The 20,000-nt window shown below is 43.4% G+C and overlaps 1 protein-coding gene and 1 long non-coding RNA gene across 2 annotated transcripts in view; both read left to right on the forward strand.

The window, feature by feature from the left end:
• Positions 1–7,420, forward strand: part of LOC143293382 (putative ATP-dependent RNA helicase DDX41) — a 36,841-nt gene extending 29,421 nt beyond the window's left edge. Inside the window, exons 13-15 of the mRNA XM_076604194.1 lie at positions 2,321–2,392; positions 5,340–5,450; positions 6,640–7,420. Of these exons, the coding sequence (XP_076460309.1) occupies positions 2,321–2,392; positions 5,340–5,450; positions 6,640–6,776 (320 nt within the window). The 3' untranslated portion in view covers positions 6,777–7,420. The remainder of the gene's footprint in view (positions 1–2,320; positions 2,393–5,339; positions 5,451–6,639) is intronic.
• Positions 7,421–7,688: 268 nt separating this feature from the next.
• LOC143293383 (uncharacterized) lies at positions 7,689–18,134 on the forward strand. The gene is made up of 2 exons (XR_013056771.1): positions 7,689–13,192; positions 13,267–18,134. It is a non-coding gene; the product is annotated as an uncharacterized LOC143293383 (long non-coding RNA).
• Positions 18,135–20,000: the final 1,866 nt, after the last annotated feature.

Below are 20,000 nucleotides of genomic sequence, written 5' to 3' on the forward strand. Positions count from 1 at the left end.
ATTTTGTTATGGACTCTTTTATGAAGATAATGGGATGTTAACACTTATTTTATATTAGATACAAACGCGACAATAAATCTAGTGTTGTGTTTTTTTAATCCCTTCACTGACCTGACGACCTGTTATCTCTATCTGATCTCAGTGAGGTGACAGCCCTTCACTGACATCCTGACCTGTAAGTTCTGTCTGATCTCAGTGAGGTGACAGCCCTTCACTGACATCCTGACCTGTAAGTTCTGTCTGATCTCAGTGAGGTGACAGCCCTTCACTGACATCCTGACCTGTAAGTTCTGTCCTATCTCAGTGAGGTGACAGCCCTTCACTGACATCCTGACCTGTAAGCTGTGTCTCATTGAGGTGACAACCCTTCACTGACATCCTGACCTGTCTCAGTGAGGTGACAGCCCTTCACTGACATCCTGACCTGTAAGCTTTGTCCTAGCTCAGTGAGGTGACAGCCCTTCACTGACATTCTGACCTGTAAGCTGTGTCTGATCTCAGTGAGGTGACAGCCCTTCACTGACATCCTGACCTGTAAGCTCTGTCTCAGTGAGGTGACAGCCCTTCACTGACATCCTGACCTGTAAGCTCTGTCCTATCTCAGTGAGGTGACAGCCCTTCACTGACATCCTGACCTGTAAGCTCTGTCCTGTCTCAGTGAGGTGACAGCCCTTCACTGACATCCTGACCTGTAAGCTCTGTCTGATCTCAGTGAGGTGACAGCCCTTCACTGACATCCTGACCTGTAAGCTCTGTCTGATCTCAGTGAGGTGACAGCCCTTCACTGACATCCTGACCTGTAAGTTCTGTCCTATCTCAGTGAGGTGACAGCCCTTCACTGACATCCTGACCTGTCTCAGTGAGGTGACAGCCCTTCACTGACATCCTGACCTGTAAGCTCTGTCCTATCTCAGTGAGGTGACAGCCCTTCACTGACAATCTGACCTGTAAACTCTGTCTCAGTGAGGTGACAGCCCTTCACTGACATACTGACCTGTCAGCTGTGTCTGATCTCAGTGAGGTGACAGCCCTTCACTGACATCCTGACCTGTCTCAATGAGGTGACAGCCCTTCACTGACATCCTGACCTGTCTCAGTGAGGTGACAGCCCTTCACTGACATCCTGACCTGTAAGCCGTGTCTGATCTCAGTGAGGTGACAGCCTTTCACTGACATCCTGACCTGTCTCAATGAGGTGACAGCCCTTCACTGACATCCTGACCTGTCTCAGTGAGGTGACAGCCCTTCACTGACATCCTGACCTGTAAGCCGTGTCTGATCTCAGTGAGGTGACAGCCCTTCACTGACATCCTGACCTGTCTCAGTGAGGTGACAGCCCTTCACTGACATCCTGACCTATCTCAGTGAGGTGACAGCCCTTCACTGACATCCTGACCTGTGTCAGTGAGGTGACAGCCCTTCACTGACATCCTGACCTGTGTCAGTGAGGTGACAGCCCTTCACTGACATCCTGACCTGTGTCAGTGAGGTGACAGCCCTTCACTGACATCCTGACCTGTGTCAGTGAGGTGACAGCCCTTCACTGACATCCTGACCTATCTCAGTGAGGTGACAGCCCTTCACTGACATCCTGACCTGTCTCAGTGAGGTGACAGCCCATCACTGACCAGCAGCCTCATCAGCTGTAGCCAGGGGTGAACCAGAGTGTTGATGTGTGCAGTGCTGGCCCAGTGGTAAAGCATCAGCCTAGGAAGCCAGAGAATATGAGCGCACTGGTTCGTCGCCAGTATTTTCTCCCCCTGAGTATATTCCCCGCCCTGAATGGTGGTCTGGATGCTAGTCATTCAGATGAGATGATAAACCAAGGTCCCTTGTGCAGCTTGCACTTAGCGCATGTAAAAGAACTCACGGCAACAAAATGATAGTCCATGGCAAAATTCTGCAGAAAAATCCTCTTGAATTGGAAAACAAAGAAAATTGCAGGGAGGAAAAAATTTACACACAAAAAACAAGGGTGGCGCTCTCAGCATAGCGACATGCTGTCCCTGGAGAGAGCAGCCCAAGTTTCAATCAGAGAAATCTGTTGTAACAAAAGAGTGATATAATGCAGTGCAGTGCAGTGCTATACAGTACAATACAACTCAGCACAATGCAATGCTATATAGTACAACACAAAACAACTCATACAACAACACAACACAACAATACAGTACAAAACACAGCACAGCACAGCACCACACCACACAACAGCACCACACAACACACCACACCCCACACAACACACCACAACACAACACACCACAACACCACACAGTGTTGCTGAAGGGCGTGTCCAGCTGACCTGTCTGTCTGTCCACAGTGCACAGGATAGGACGTACAGGCCGCTGTGGGAAGACTGGAGTGGCCACCACATTCGTCAACAAGACCGTCGGTTAGTATTCTTCTTTTTTTGCTTCACCTTACTGTTCAGTTCTGTCTCTCGTTTTATCTCTCCCTCTCCTGCTTTCCTCAACATGTGGTTTTGTTTCGTTTCATGCTGGTGGTTGATGGGTGTGGAAAAAGTCCCTGAGTGTGGGTAATGTGTGGGAAGTGTCTTGAAAGTCCCAAAGTGTGGGTAATGTGTGGGAAGTGTCTTGAAAGTCCCTGAGTGTGGGTAATGTGTGGGAAGTGTTTTGAAAGTCCCTGAGTGTGGGTAATGTGTGGGAAGTGTCTTGAAAGTCCCTGAGTGTGGGTAATGTGTGGGAAGTGTCTTGAAAGTCCCTAAGTGTGGGTAACGTGTGGGAAGTGTCTTGAAAGTCCCAAAGTGTGGGTAATGTGTGGGAAGTGTCTTGAAAGGCTCTAAGTGTGGATAACATGTGGGAAGTTTCTTGAAAGTCCCAAAGTGTGGGTAATGTGTGGGAAGTGTCTTGAAAGTCCCTAAGTGTGGGTAATGTGTGGGAAGTGTCTTGAAAGTCCCAAAGTGTGGGTAATGTGTGGGAAGTGTCTTGAAAGGCTCTAAGTGTGGGTAACATGTGGGAAGTGTCTTGAAAGTCCCAAAGTGTGGGTAATGTGTGGGAAGTGTCTTGAAAGTCCCTAAGTGTGGGTAATGTGTGGGAAGTGTCTTAAGTCCCTGAGTGTGGGTAATGTGTGGGAAGTGTCTTGAAAGTCCCTGAGTGTGGGTAATGTGTGGGAAGTGTCTTGAAAGTCCCTGAGTGTGGGTAATGTGTGGGAAGTGTCTTGAAAGTCCCTGAGTGTGGGTAATGTGTGGGAAGTGTCTTGAAAGTCCCTGAGTGTGAGTAATGTGTGGGAAGTGTCTTGAAAGTCCCTAAGTGTGGGTAATGTGTGGGAAGTGTCTTGAAAGTCCCTGAGTGTGGGTAACATGTGGGAAGTGTCTTGAAAGTCCCTGAGTGTGGGTAATGTGTGGGAAGTGTCTTGAAAGTCCTTAAGGGTGGGTAATGTGTGGGAAGTGTCTTGAAAGTCCCTGAGTGTGGGTAATTTGTGGGAAGTGTCTTGCATCCTTGTTGACCATCGGATGTGGCAGTTTCTCTTTAGATTATTGGGTTTTTTTCTCTTCTTTTTTTCTTCTTTTTTTATGTTGGAAATATGGAGATATATGCGTTACAGTGTAAGCTAATGTTGTTTACCATTTGCATTATGAGAAAGTAAAAACAAATAAAAGAAAAAGGCTGTATATTGTTTACATTCAGTGCTTATTGGTTGTGTTCAATGTTTATTGGCAGCATTAAAAAAATGATAATTGGCTGTGTCCAGTGGCTGTTGGTATTGGTCAGTTTTTATTGACCATCTTAGATGGTCTTAGATAGTGTTCAGTGGTAGTTGGTATTGGTCAGTTTTTATTGACCATCTTAGATGGTCTTAGATAGTGTTCAGTGGTTGTTGGTATTGGTCAGTTTTTATTGACCATCTTAGATGGTCTTAGATAGTGTTCAGTGGTTGTTGGTATCGGTCAGTTTTTATTGACCATCTTAGATGGTCTTAGATAGTGTTCAGTGGTTGTTGGTATCGGTCAGTTTTTATTGACCATCTTAGATGGTCTTAGATAGTGTTCAGTGGTTGTTGGTATCGGTCAGTTTTTATTGACCATCTTAGATGGTCTTAGATAGTGTTCAGTGGTTGTTGGTATTGGTCAGTTTTCTTCTTCTCCCTCAACTCTGTGAAGAGTCATTTTGGACGCTGCACATAACTGTTCACCAGATTCCACCAGGTCTGTTGGTTGTGTGTCAGATTCTCTGCACACCTCTTGATATCTCCAAAGGCAGAAACACTGAGTAAATGCAGCACACTCACAAGGCAACAAGTAAATAAAAATAAAAGTGAGAGGTAATGGAGGAAGGGAAGACTTCAGGTGATAATTAGATAGATATTCATATAAAATCAAAGGATGTTGTGTGCTGTGTGGTGACAGTACAGATGTACTCTAAAGGTAATGGTTGCAGTGACAGATGTACTGTAGTGTTGGTGTGCACTGTGTGGTGACAAATGTACTGTGCTGATAACTGTGCACTGTGTGGTGACAGATGTACTGTAGTGTTGGTGTGCACTGTGTGGTGACAGATGTACTGTGCTGATAACTGTGCACTGTGTGGTGACAGATGTACTGTGCTGATAACTGTGCACTGTGTGGTGACAGATGTACTGTAGCTGTTAGGTGTGCACTGTGTGGTGACAGATGTACTGTGCTGATAACTGTGCACTGTGTGGTGACAGATGTACTGTGCTGATAACTGTGCACTGTGTGGTGACAGATGTACTGTAGTGATAGGTGTGCACTGTGTGGTGACAGATGTACTGTGCTGATAGCTGTGCACTGTGTGGTGACAGATGTACTGTGCTGATAACTGTGCACTGTGTGGTGACAGATGTACTGTGCTGATAACTGTGCACTGTGTGGTGACAGATGTACTGTAGTGTTGGTGTGCACTGTGTGGTGACAGATGTACTGTGCTGATAACTGTGCACTGTGTGGTGACAGATGTACTGTGCTGATAACTGTGCACTGTGTGGTGACAGATGTACTGTGCTGATAACTGTGCACTGTGTGGTGACAAATGTACTGTGCTGATAACTGTGCACTGTGTGGTGACAGATGTGCTGTAGTGTTGGTGTGCACTGTGTGGTGACAGTACAGATGTACTATAACTGTGCACTGTGTTGACAGTACAGATGTACTATAACTGTGCACTGTGTGTTGACAGTACAGATGTACTATAACTGTGCACAGTGTGGTGACAGTACAGATGTACTATAACTGTGCACTGTGTGGTGACAGTACAGATGTACTATAACTGTGCACTGTGTGTTGACAGTAGAGATGTACTATAACTGTGCACTGTGTGGTGACAGTACAGATGTACTATAACTGTGCACTGTGTTGACAGACGAATCAGTGCTGCTGGACCTGAAGCACTTACTGATGGAGGCTCGGCAGAAGGTGCCCCAGTTCCTGGCCACCATGCAGGCTGACAACGAGATCTACCTGGACATTGGAGGTGTGTGTGTGTGGGGGGGTGTTGTCAGGGTGTGTGTGTGGGTGTCAGTGTGTGTGGGTGTGTCGGTGTGTGTAGGTGTGTCAGTGTGTGTGTGTGTGTGTGTGTGTGTGTGTGTGTGTGTTATTGGTGTGTGTTATTGGTGTGTATGTCTCTTTGTGAGTATGTCTGTGTGAGGGCACATGCTTGTGTGTGTGTGGGTGGGTGGGTGTCAGTGTGTGTGTGTATGTATCTGTGTATGTCTGTGTGAACGCACATGCTTGTATGTGTATGTGTGTGTAAGAGAGAGAGAGAGAGAAAATTCATTGTCATGTTCATTTGATTTGCATTATTATAACCTCTCCTTGTAAAGTGTTCAGAGCTCTAAGTTATATACCAGTGGAGCATGGAGTATACGTGTTTCACTGTTTGTATTGATATGTTCACTGATCATGATGGACAGTGAAAACCAGAAAAAGCCTTTTACTGATGATGATAAGAGATATATTAAAAAAACAACAACAAACAAAAAAAGTAACAAAAATAATGGACATTGACAAAAGACAAATGCTACTGATATTTTATTGTCTTGTTCATTTGCCCACAGTTTTGTGTATTTATAATTATGCTTCTTTTGCAAAGGGCAGCATCTTGCAGAAGTGTTTTGTCTGTGCCTGCATGTCTTTCTCTTTCTCTACCCCTCTGTTCATTGCTATCATCTTCTTCTTCCTTTACGGGCTGCATCTCACATGTTCACTCATATACACAAGAGGGCTTTCACATGTATGACTGTTTTTACCCGGCCATGTAGGCAGCCATACTCCTGTTTTCAGGGGTGTGCATGCTGAGTATGTTTTTGTTTTCATAACCCACTGAACACTTACATGGATTTCAGGATCTTTAACATGTGTATTTAATCTTCTGCTTGCGTATACACATGAACGGGGTTCAGGCACAAGCAGTCTGCACATATGCTGACCTGGGAGATCGGAAAAATCTCCATCCTTTACCCACCAGGTGCTGTTACTGAAATTCAAACTCGAGACCCTCAGACTGAAAGTTCAACGCTTTAACTACTTGGCTATTGCGTCCGTCATTGCCATGATAAATCAATGACAAGACAAATCCTTACATGATCAACAGCATTACCCCTGCTTCAGAGGAACAGCGATAATGATGAATTGTTGATATATGTACCCTGTTTGTGTGTCAGGGGAGGTGGGGTGTTCGTACTGCGGAGGGCTGGGTCACCGCATTGCCAACTGCCCCAAGCTGGAAGCCATGCAGACCAAGCAGGCAGCCAACATTGGTCGGCGGGACTACCTGGCTCACAACGCTGCCGACTGGTAGACAGCAGGAGACAGGAGTAGACAGCTGGAGACAGGAAACAGGAGTAGACAGCAGGAAACAGGAGTAGACAGCAAGAGACAGGAGTAGACAGCTGGAGACAGGAAACAGGAGTAGACAGCAGGAAACAGTAGACAGTGGAAGACAAAACAACAGAAACAGGACTCAGCAACAGTGCAGGGTCTCCTCTGGTGAGTAGTCTCCAGATGACCAAACATAATTAATTCCTGTGGACTTTTGCTGCTGGAACTGCAACGGCTGAACTTGGGTGTGGCTGTGTATGGGGGGCCTGGGATGAGGGGTGTGGGAGTAATGCCCCTGAAAAAGTGCACATAGGGGAAGAAAAAAGAGCAGACAGGTCAGACAGCTGGGAATGACTGTGTTCATCTGTGGATCAAGATTACTTGAACTGGAAAGGTAGAAATGGAGACAGTGATTTCACGCGTAGATAATAATGAGGACGTAAGTCTGATGATTGTGAGTATCATGAATTTGAGACGCCTGAACCAGAGATTGTTGTCTCAGGGCATACATATTGCGTGTGTGTGTGTGTGTGTGCGCGCGCGCGTGATTTCTTGTGTGTGTGTGTGTGTGACAGAAGCAAGTTATCTGTACTGGAAAATAAAAGAGGTTGAAGAAAAAACGTTTTTAAAGGGACTGTCTTCACTCTGTAAGCGTGCTTGTGTTCGTGTGTGTGTGTCAGTTTGTGAGTTTAAGAGGAGGACAGTATCTGTACTGGGAAATGAGAAATAGGCAGAAGAGAAAAACACGTTTTTAAACCGAATATCTTTGCTTTGAGAGTGAGAGAGTGTGTGAGTGTGCACATGCGCGCATGTGTGTGAGTGCAGTCTTTTCTACATGTTTAGGACAGTTCTTTCAGTTTACACACACACATACATACAGAGATCATTCCATGGTTCATAAAATTTATTTCTCCGAGACAAAACACAACAAAAGAACAAAACAAAAAAGTCTAGGACAAAACTCATACCTTGGATACAAATAACTCTTCTTCTTCAGGATGTAAATCTGAAGTGATCAGACTGGATCCATCAAATAGTTCACATTAGCTTGGTGAGGTATGGGCAACAGTGTTCTATACATGTATTATATTATCTCTATACTTTTCTTAGTCATCACAGTGTTTTCTTGATCATTTTTTACTGGTCAAAATTTGTTGTTATATTTGTATTTATCACAACCATTGAAGCCCCCAGATGTGTGTAAAAAAAAATTATAGTGTCAAACAAAAGCGTCACAGAGAGAAAAAGAAGATCAAATGTAAGGAAAAAGGAATGCATGCCAGTTTGTTCAGATCCTTCTCCTATGTTTCACAAGATTTTCTTCTGTACTACAATACTGCCATGTTTTATGGAGATCTTGAACTCTTACTTCACTGAATGCTGAATGGATTGTTCACAGTTTATCATCCCATCCGAAAGACTAGCATCCAGATCACCACTCAAGGACAAGGTGAGGGGTGGGGGAGTGAGTAAAGATTCATGGTCCATATTTAGGGCTGGAACCTGAAGACGCTGGCTTCCCAGTTGGGGCACATGAACATCATTCCTTTGTACCTCAACACCTGAAATATCTGTCCAGGCTACATACAATCATCATTCTTTTGTACCTGACCACCTGAACATCAATCCTTTGTAGCGGACCACCTGAACATCATTCCTTTGTACCTGACCACCTGTACATCAATCCTTTGTACCTGACCACCTGGACATAATTCCTTTGTACCTGACCACCTGTACATCAATCCTTTGTACCTGACCACCTGTACATCATTCCTTTGTACCTGAACATCATTCCTTTGTACCTGACCATCTGAACATCATTCCTTTGTACCTGACCACCTGTACATCAATCCTTTGTAGCGGACCACCTGAACATCATTCCTTTGTACCTGAACATCATTCCTTTGTACCTGACCACCTGAACATCATTCCTTTGTACCTGACCACCTGTACATCAATCCTTTGTAGCGGACCACCTGTATATCTCACTGTTCAGGTTGACTGACAGCAGCAAGCAGCACTGACTGATCAGTGTCTTTATCCTGTACAGGAGTGACGGTAACTAGTTCATGGACTGACCCTTTCTGCTGCTTTCCTGGGTCAGGGTTCACAAGGGATCCTGGCTGTGCTAAGCTGGTTTAACGATAAGAACTGCCCAAAATCTTTGCTACTTCCATGGACTCAGGAAAATCATTATTTACCGCTAAGCAAACATTGGTGCTGACACCATTTGTGCTGTAATTCCCACGTTCACTTCTGTCACAGAGTGTTGACATGGAGGACCATAAGCACCCTGAATGTTTGTGTTTGCATAACCCACTGACATGGATTGTAGATTCTTCAGCATGCATGTTAAATCATGCATGTATACACACTACACACACAGGAGGGCAATGGCACCAGCAAGTCTGGGTATTGGTTGACTTGGGACATTGGGGATGGGAACCCTCTACTCCTAACTCAGGGAATGAACAGCGCTCTGCAAGGGTTCACTGACTGCCCACAGATGCCTGATCTTTGTATGAACCCAATGTGCTGATCAGGCCTTGAGATCACAGACACAGTTGTGTTCAGATTTGGGAACCTCTGTCAATCTGTACCAGGCATGGACTCGGAGTCTTAATTCGCCATGTTTAAAAAAAAATTTTTTTTGAAGTAATAATATTCTGAATAAATAGGTGTGCATAGATCAAATCATCTTGCTAACTTTCAGCCCAGCCTACAGCAAAGAGCTGAATATTCGTCAGTTCTTCCAACAATGTTGATCAGCATACATGTGCACTCTTCTGCACCTACAGATATTGGGATATTGCAAAGGTGTTTCTCTGTGTTCCATCTGAGACAGCAGATTTCAACTCGCTCCTGTACATGTTTTCTTTCTATTGTCCAACTAGATGGATCAAAGAGAAGAACAGCAAGTTTGTCATAAAAAGTAGGTACCTAATCTCACTGTGGTTGATAGACAGGATACATCGATACATCCACATTATCCAAACTCCTCCAGGGAGCTTCACTCATAGCCCAACAAAAACTGATCACAAATTAAAAAAAAAAAATGTTCCATTTCCGTGACTACTGGGTTTCCATGAAAGACCTCTGCTTTTATAACAGCACTGATGTGTAAAAACACTACCTGGACATTTTAATCCAGAACACTAAATACTCGACAGTTTCACATCAACGGCAGGTTTTGAGAAAAGTTATATCCCTGCCCCCTTTTAACACAAACACAAAACTGCATGTCGGCATACACACAAAACAGTTTACACCAAATTCCTCTGTAATAGAACAATAGATGTTCTGTGTACACTTATATATATATGTATATGTACTAGGGAAGTACAGTTATGTCATATTGCAACTCCTCACTCTTGGCTACAAGAAAATATGCATATATATATATATATAAACAGGAGACAGATATATGAGAATAAAGTCTGCCTATAACTAGAGTGTAGAACTGTCAAGACAGTATACAGGAAACTTGGATAAGAGTATGGAAATCAACGATGCTAAAGTCAAAGACATCACTGGAACAAAAACACATGCTGCACTAGAAGAAAACAAACAACTGTCAATTGTGTAAATAGAAAAGAGAAAGCATGTTTGACATGTCTTAAAAAAAAATCAACAACAAACACACAAACAAGACTGACATAATAAACGCACAGAGTATCAATCTAATGTGAATGTTCACTGCAACGTAGTGACTGGTGAAGGGAATCTTGACAGAACGATCTTCAAGAAACGCACACCCCACAAAGATCTTGCCCACTTTGCAAGGACAGCTCTCGTGGTTCAGACTTGCTGGTATCAGGTCATTCAAGTCGATGGTTTGTTGCATAAGATATAGGTGACTGTCACTTTTCCACTGTCCCAAACAACTTTCATGACAGCTTCTTTTCTTCTGTAAACTCACAAGCTTTACAAAGAACATCCACAACCACCTGATCCCAGGAAACACATTTGTATAGTGTATGTGATAAAACAATATGCAGATGATTAAGAAAAACAAAAGAAAAGGTGTTAACAAAGAAACTAAACTATAGCTGTGGATGATACATTTAAAACTGTTCAACCTTCTCTTTTCACACACATCTTTACATTATCAGAAAGGATCTAAACTGCGTCCTGCCCCACCCCAGTCAATGACCCATGAGCTGTTAACTCCTCTGTCAAATATGAAATCTCATATCGCCTTCTGTACAAATCTCAGCATCAAGGAAGAAATGTCTCTACAACTCCAGTGCCAGACCAACAGCTGGTCTACAGGTGTGAGACACCTTGCAGGTCTACAACTGTGTTGGGAGCTCAGTGTATGGCAAGATAGCAATCTGCTGATTAGGACATCAAGACTACACAAAAATGGCTTTAATCTAAACAATCAGTGGATAACATGTCATGCAATTATTTCCTCCAGCTCATGCACCACACTAATAGTGGATACGATCTTACACGTGACTATTACTTCTTGAAATTACAATTTACATGAGACTACTTCTCTAAAGTCTTACAAAACAGGTATTCTTTTTTTTTTTTTAGTCAAATCTGCAGCCTAAACTGAAATGTTATAAAAAACCCAACATCCATTAAGAAATGAACTGGTAGAAGTGCTCTATTTTGTCAACAGTGTGAACACAAACATAATTATCTGCATCTGTGTACACTTATCTTGCCTAAATACACACAATTTCCCTTTCTCTGATCAGAATTTACAGCGTAAATTATACAAGATCAGTACTGGATTTGTGTGCTGAATATTTTGTAAAACCAAATCGGCAAATAAGTGAGGAATACACTGTTAACAAATGACACTGTTAATTTACTGTCAGCCTGCGAGTCTTTTTCATGTGATGACGACTTTTGCTGTTTTAGAGTCAATGTGATTAGTCATTTTTAACTACACCCTTAAATGAGGCCAAAAGACAAAACTGAAATCTGGAACTATGGAGTGAGCTTTTTTGTGCAAACCATGATGGTATTCATTAACTGCTTTGTTCCACATCACAAAATCAACAGTCACTTACAAGCATTTTTTGGTTCTCTTTGTTCTGTATCAAAAAGCATCACTCCATGACAATGTTAGTTCGTTACAATTGTTCCACACAGTATCGTAACATTTTACCAACATTAAATGTGTTGTGGGTGTGCAAACATATGCGTGTGTGTGCATGTGTGCGTGTGAGTGTGTGTGCATGCACATACACACTTTCATACTTTTATACTTACAAGAAGGCATTAATGAATTGCTGCAACTCTTCCAAAACTTCAAACACTATCATCAGTATGAGACCAATATAATCTTATTCTTTAGAAACTGGGAAAAACCCAAACATCAAAAACTGAAGGAAAAAAACACACATTATATCAAAACATGCATCACATCATAAGCTTCATTTCATTAATGTATCAAAGCTCTCTATCAAAAAAAACAACAAAAAAAAACAACAACCAACAAACAAATAAAAACAACTAAATAGTCACCACTAATAATAAATACTGGAATATCATGAGGAAAACACAGGTCAACAGTTTACATTGTGTTCAGTGGTGCAATGAACTACAAAACCCAAGACAGAGGCAGGGAACAGGAGAAACACGCAACAAGTGTGGGCAGACCAGTTCACAACCATCTCTTCAACACAGCCGCAATTTGATTGTGTCAGTCTCCAGCCTTTGTAAGTATCAACCCCAATTATACACAGTTTATTATACATAGAAAAAAAGAGATATAAACCAGTTCCACACAGAAGTGACAAACCAAACCATTTTCATACACAGCCATATTCCACCCCTTTCCCCTGCACACTTTCCTCACACTCACCCACGCAGATGAAAAACACGCACACCAAGACATCATAAAAAAAACAACTCCATTAACTGCGTTTCCATAGAAAAGAAAGAAAACCACACAAGCACACACATTCAAAGAAATGATCATTCCTTGTATTTCAAGTTTTCAGGGGATGATGACAAACCAAAAACACATTACAAGCACATTCACACACACAATCAATCAGACGAGGAATGATATGAACGGAATGTCTTGTTGTGAACGATGATCAGAAACAACCGGAGAACAAAAATTGTCCCTGCTCATCCAAACCCCTTGTGTGTGTGAGAGGTGGCAGTGGTGGGGGTGGTGGTGGGAGGGAGGGGAACCAAACAAACATCACAAAGGGGCACAGTGGGGACACGTGTTGTCTGACTACCGACACACAACCCACACACCATCATGACCTTAAGGGCCTCATGCCAAAAGCTTCTTTAACTCCACCACTGAAAGGGGTTGGGCCCTGCCACACCCCACAGTCCTTCAGCGTCACTTCACACTGACAGAGAAAGGGTCAGTTGGTCAGGCCCACTGTTGTTAGTCATACAGAGAAAGAGTCACAGGCCCACTGTCGTTAGTCATACAGAGAAAGAGTCACAGGCCCACTGTCGTTAGTCATACAGAGAAAGAGTCACAGGCCCACTGTCGTTAGTCATCTAACCACTGTCGTTAGTCATACAGAGAAAGAGTCACAGGCCCACTGTCGTTAGTCATACAGAGAAAGAGTCACAGGCCCACTGTCATTAGTCATACAGAGAAAGAGTCACAGGCCCACTGTCGTTAGTCATACAGAGAAAGAGTCACAGGCCCACTGTCGTTAGTCATACAGAGAAAGAGTCAGAGGCCCACTGTCGTTAGTCATACAGAGAAAGAGTCACAGGCCCACTGTCGTTAGTCATACAGAGAAAGAGTCACAGGCACACTGTCGTTAGTCATACAGAGAAAGAGTCACAGGCACACTGTCGTTAGTCATACAGAGAAAGAGTCAGAGGCCCACTGTCGTTAGTCATACAGAGAAAAAGTCACAGGCCCACTGTCGTTAGTCATACAGAGAAAGAGTCACAGGCCCACTGTCGTTAGTCATACAGAGAAAGAGTCACAGGCCCACTGTCGTTAGTCATACAGAGAAAGAGTCACAGGCCCACTGTCGTTAGTCATACAGAGAAAGAGTCACAGGCCCACTGTCGTTAGTCATCTAACCACTGTCGTTAGTCATACAGAGAAAGAGTCACAGGCCCACTGTCGTTAGTCATCTAACCACTGTCGTTAGTCATACAGAGAAAGAGTCACAGGCCCACTGTCGTTAGTCATCTAACCACTGTCGTTAGTCATACAGAGAAAGAGTCACAGGCCCACTGTCGTTAGTCATACAGAGAAAGAGTCACAGGCCCACTGTCGTTAGTCATACAGAGAAAGAGTCAGAGGCCCACTGTCGTTAGTCATCTAACCACTGTCGTTAGTCATACAGAGAAAGAGTCACAGGCACACTGTCGTTAGTCATCTTCCTTCATTACAGCCTGGCCCACCACACACGTCATTATTGAGGCTGGACAACTGTCAGTGTTGATACCATAGAACCTGGGCACAAAAAAAGAAAAAAAAGAAAAAGAAAAACAAAATGAGGGACAAGCACAGATACATTCCTGCACACAAACCATGGACATGCTTCTATGTTGACCATTCCATCATTTTTTGGCCACAGGATGAAAAAAACACCCTAACCTGAACATACATATACATAAAAACAAAATCATGTAACAGGCACACAAAACTTACCGAAGGTCACCTTATATGTCCTAGGCACACTAAAAAATTAAAATAAAATAAAATAAATAAATAAAGCACAGTAAAAGTGCATGATTATCAAGTCCACAAGAAGACAAAAACTATTCCAGGAAGAAAAGGAAAAAGCCAGATACACAGCGACAGAAAAACAGAAAATTTCCAGCACAGAAAATCCAGAAGGCGGGGATGCTATCCATGCAGAAAGAGCCCTACATCCCCTACAGGGGAGGCCAGCAACGCTGTACCTTCAGTTCACAGGGCGACAGAACTGCCCTGCCATGTAGTGCAGCAAAGTGAAGTGTTGACTGGACAAGGCTTCAGCCAGGCAGTGCTGCTCCTCTCTCACTCCTCAGGGATCCTCACAGCTCAGAGCTACACATTCCTGGTGGTTTGAAAATGGGCAGGAAGTACTGCTGCTCTACCCAGCAACTTTGTTTCATGTCCCACTGGCCTCCTGCCAGCAAACTTACCCCCCTCCACCCCCCGAACTTTTTCTTTTTCACCTCTGGTAAGTAGTGTCGTAGAAGGCAAGGACTGGGCTGGTTGTCAGTATCCCCAGTAGCCAGACTGGCCTAGCTGGAGACGTGAACACACCAGTGGACAACGCCCACCTCCCCTCTCCACTGCATCCCTCAGCAGCCCCGTTAAATTGTGTCCTACAGCAACCTCTCACAAAACAACAGTTTTATCAGCATAATGATGTTGGTCATCACATGGAAGAAGAAGAAGAAGAAAAGGAAGACGAATTTCTGTAAGAAACACATAAAAAGAAAGAAAATAGTATATCAAAACTTTAATTTGATACTGGGATATTCTATCACAGAGAAGAGTTGTTTCCCTTTGCCATTTCTTGGCCCAGAAACTGAAGATGATTACAGACAACAAGAAGCCTAAGGTATGATGGACTTGAAAATGTGTGTAACACTGCAGATCTGATGGGAATGTGCATCATCAGACAGACCTCTCAAGGAAGTCTAGAATTCTTGTAGAAAGACAGTACCTGGTGACCCCTGACATGTCAAAGCTGTCATCACCAATGTTAATCGTAACTATTATTTACACCACACACTGCACCAAAAATCAGTCTATTTCAATACAACCTGAATATGTCAAACAAACTGGAAAAAACATATGTGTTAAGGTAAAAACATACATGTCACTTACAAAAACAACCAAACACACACACGTAGAGTAAATGATTTCAAGAAGATAAAGTGCCCTTGCTGCAAAACACACATTCATACCACAGACAAATGGCAGGTAACTTGATAAATAAGACGAGTGAATCAATGCTTCAAATCAGTCCAACACTATTCCAACTCACGCACATTTTTTAAAGGCATTCACCCAAAATGGGTTTGACAATGGAATGTTAAAACATTCTGACAGGATGGAAATGTCAACAAAAGATTTCAGTGAGATTACCTCCCAGATCTCCACTGAATACACATGCATTTAAGATGTATATGAGTTTGCTAAACATACATGTCTCTCTCTCTCTCTCTCTCTCTATATATATATATATATATATATTTAGTGTGTGTGTGTGCATATCTATATATATCAATATATCTACCTATCTATCTATATATATCTATTTTTCTATTTCTATTTATTTTTTGTCCTTATAGTACAGACTAAAATTGAAAAGAAACACACACAAGAAAAACAACAACACACACACACACATGAATATAGACGTCACCATGTGAAGCCCAGAGAAAACCCTAGAAAAGCAGAGGCAGACTGTACACTACAGCTGAACACCAAACGTCTTTCTGTGACTCAGCAGTGTGGTCATCATCATCAGCTAACAGTGACACTGCTGCATGTGGACAACACACTGACCTGTATTTCATGTTCATGTCCATGAGGGATAGGTACAGGTACACTGATCACATCAACAATCAAGTGCACTGAACCATGACGGGACAGGTACAGGTACACTGATCACATCAACAATCCTCAAGTGCACTAAGCCATGAAGGGATAGGTACAGGTACACTGATCACATCAACACAAGTGCACTCAACCATGAAGGGATAGGTACAGGTACACTGATCACATCAACAATCAAGTGCACTGAACCATGAAGAGACAGGTACAGGTACACTGATCACATCAACAATCAACAAGTGCACTCAACCATGAAGAGACAGGTACAGGTACACTGATCACATCAACAATCAAGTGCACTGAGCCATGAAGGGATAGGTACAGGTACACTGATCACATCAACAATCAAGTGCACTGAGCCATGAAGGGACAGGTACAGGTACACTGATCACATCAACAATCAACAAGTGCACTCAACCATGAAGAGACAGGTACAGGTACACTGATCACATCAACAATCAACAAGTGCACCAAGCCATGAAGGGATAGGTACAGGTACACTGATCACATCAACAATCAACAAGTGCACTGAGCCATGAAGGGATAGGTACAGGTACACTGATCACATCAACAATCCTCAAGTGCACTAAGCCATGAAGGGACAGGTACAGGTACAGTGATCACATCAACAATCAAGTGCACTGAGCCATGAAGGGATAGGTACAGGTACACTGATCACATCAACAATCAACAAGTGCACCAAGCCATGAAGGGATAGGTACAGGTACACTGATCACATCAACAATCAAGTGCACTAAGACATGAAGGGATAGGTACAGGTACACTGATCACATCAACAATCAACAAGTGCACTAAGCCATGAAGGGATAGGTACAGGTACACTGATCACATCAACACAAGTGCACTCAACCATGAAGAGACAGGTACAGGTACACTGATCACATCAACAATCAACAAGTGCACTGAACCATGAAGGGACAGGTACAGGTACACTGATCACATCAACAATCAACAATTCACTGAACCATGAAGCAGCACACTGAACAATACAACACTGCTGACATCAGTTAAGATAAAAGAAAATGAAGTTGGTACGGACATAGTGGCCTTTCTGAAACAGTCCTCTGAGGATCTGCTCAGGGAGGGAGACAGGGGAAGACAGAAAGTAAAGGACTGGGAGACAGGGGTAGACAGAAAGTAAAGGACTGGGAGACAGGGGAAGACAGGAAGTAAAGGACTGGGAGACAGGGGAAGACAGAAAGTAAAGGACTGTGAGACAGGGGAAGACAGGAAGTAAAGGACTGGGAGACAGGGGAAGACAGAAAATAAAGGACAGGGAGACAGGGGAAGACAGAAAATAAAGGACTGGGAGACAGGGGAAGACAGAAAGTAAAGGACTGGGAGACAGGGGAAGACAGGAAATAAAGGACTGGGAGACAGGGGAAGACAGAAAATAAAGGACAGGGAGACAGGGGAAGACAGGAAATAAAGGACTGGGAGACAGGGGAAGACAGAAAATAAAGGACTGGGAGATAGGGGAAGACAGAAAATAAAGGACTGGGAGACAGGGGAAGACAGAAAGTAAAGGACTGGGAGATAGGGGAAGACAGGAAATAAAGGACTGGGAGACAGGGGAAGACAGGAAATAAAGGACTGGGAGACAGGGGAAGACAGGAAATAAAGGACAGGGAGACAGGGGGAGACAGAAAATAAAGGACTGGGAGACAGGGGTAGACAGGAAATAAAGGACAGGGAGACAGGGGTAGACAGGAAATAAAGGACTGGGAGACAGGGGGAGACAGAAAGTAAAGGACTGGGAGACAGGGGAAGACAGGAAATAAAGGACTGGGAGACAGGGGAAGACAGAAAATAAAGGACTGGGAGACAGGGGGAGACAGGAAATAAAGGACTAACAACTTTCCACACGGGACAGGAAAACCATCTACAGAAACCACGGCTCTGACACACAACTGACAGACCTAGAGGAACGTGGTGAACAGTATTTCAGTGTGGAACCCCAACAGCCTGTCACAAAATAAGGGAGAAGAAGAAGAAGAAGTGGGAAAAATGGCATACATACTGGGAAAGGGGAGGTAAACATACACAGGGGTCTCTTCTGCCATGCCACAAATCACAAGACCAAAGACAAGCTAAGCCACTTTTCTGACCATGGGAGAGATGGTGACAAATGTGTATTTCTGAATCCCAGTTCACAACTTAATGAAGGGAGGCCACAGACACAGCAATGAAGTTTAATTATGACTACCATCAGCGGACAGGCTGTTTCAAAGACAGCGGTGATCTCTTCAGTGATACCCCTGGCTCCATCCACATGCCCTGCAGTGTAAACCAACCCTGTGTCTGTGGAACTGAGTCCTTTCTTACACAAACATCTCTTGCTTGCAAAACACACTTTTAGTTGAAGTCTTCCTCTAATATGCGTCAGGGGTCCTGACATCTGTATTTAGCACGCATATCTATTTCTTAGTCCCTGTGCTCATGTACACTGTGTGAGAGGCTATCAACAGTTACCACCTAAGCTGTGCTGTCAGCATTTACCACCAAAGCTGTGCTGATGTACACTGTGTAAAAAGATACTCAGCATTTACCACCTAAGCTGTGCTGTCAGCATTTACCACAAAAGCTGTGCTGATGTACACTGTGTAAAAAGATACTCAGCATTTACCACCTAAGCTGTGCTGTCAGCATTCACCACAAAAGCTGTGCTGATGTACACTGTGTAAAATGATACTCAGCATTTACCACCTAAGCTGTGCTGTCAGCATTTACCACCAAAGCTGTGCTGTCAGCATTTACCAAAGCTGTGCTATGTGCACTGTGTGTAAAAAGACTGTCAGCATTTACCACAAAAGCTGTGCTGATGTACACTGTGTGGAAGAAGACTACAAGCGTTCATCAAAACTGTGTGAAAGGACAGTCTGCATCATTCTATTGCTGTCTTTTACTTGCTTATTGCATCGCCGTCGGCCTTGGTGCCAAAATGCACCAGCATTTGAAGCAGCTTTATAATTGCCATTTTAAATTTAGATCAGCAGTGATGTAGTTAATTTATTAGAAAAGGCTAAAGACTGGGGGTGGTCAGTGCAGGGTCAACACGAACAATGATTCAACAGCACAGCACAGCTTACCTTTTTGTTACAGCCACACTGCTTTATTCCATTACACTTTACTCTCAGTCCAATCCTTCTTTACTCTTTCTTTTCACCCGTCACTTTCCCGTTTCAAGTCATCCCACCATCTCCTCCCATCACCCCCACCCACACATCCACCCTGCTCACACACACATACACATGCACAAAAAGGGGTTTCCCCTATTTAATATCACTAAACAGTGAAAAAGACGTCAAACTAAAGACAGCACAGCACCACCCACAATCTCCACGGAACACCTGGACCTGTTCAGCGGTGACCACAACAGCAGTTACCTCTATCTATCCAAGACGTAAACACAACTTTTACCAGCACACTCATACACAAATCTATACAATCACAAGTAAAACAGTAATACTATTCTCATCAGTGAACAGAGGGTGGTGCGAAACAAAAGAGTCTGAAACATGAGGAAATAAAAACAGGAAACACAAAACAAAACAAACAAAAAAACTAGGAAAAAGAAGCACCTGATAGTGAAAAAGGAGCCTTTTGAACAAAGCCAGACAGGTGATGATAAATGCAGGACGCTACGTGTCAACAGGCAGACCCTGAGTC

Source organism: Babylonia areolata, chromosome 19, assembly GCF_041734735.1.
Source record: "Babylonia areolata isolate BAREFJ2019XMU chromosome 19, ASM4173473v1, whole genome shotgun sequence".
Lineage (NCBI taxonomy): Eukaryota > Metazoa > Mollusca > Gastropoda > Neogastropoda > Buccinidae > Babylonia > Babylonia areolata.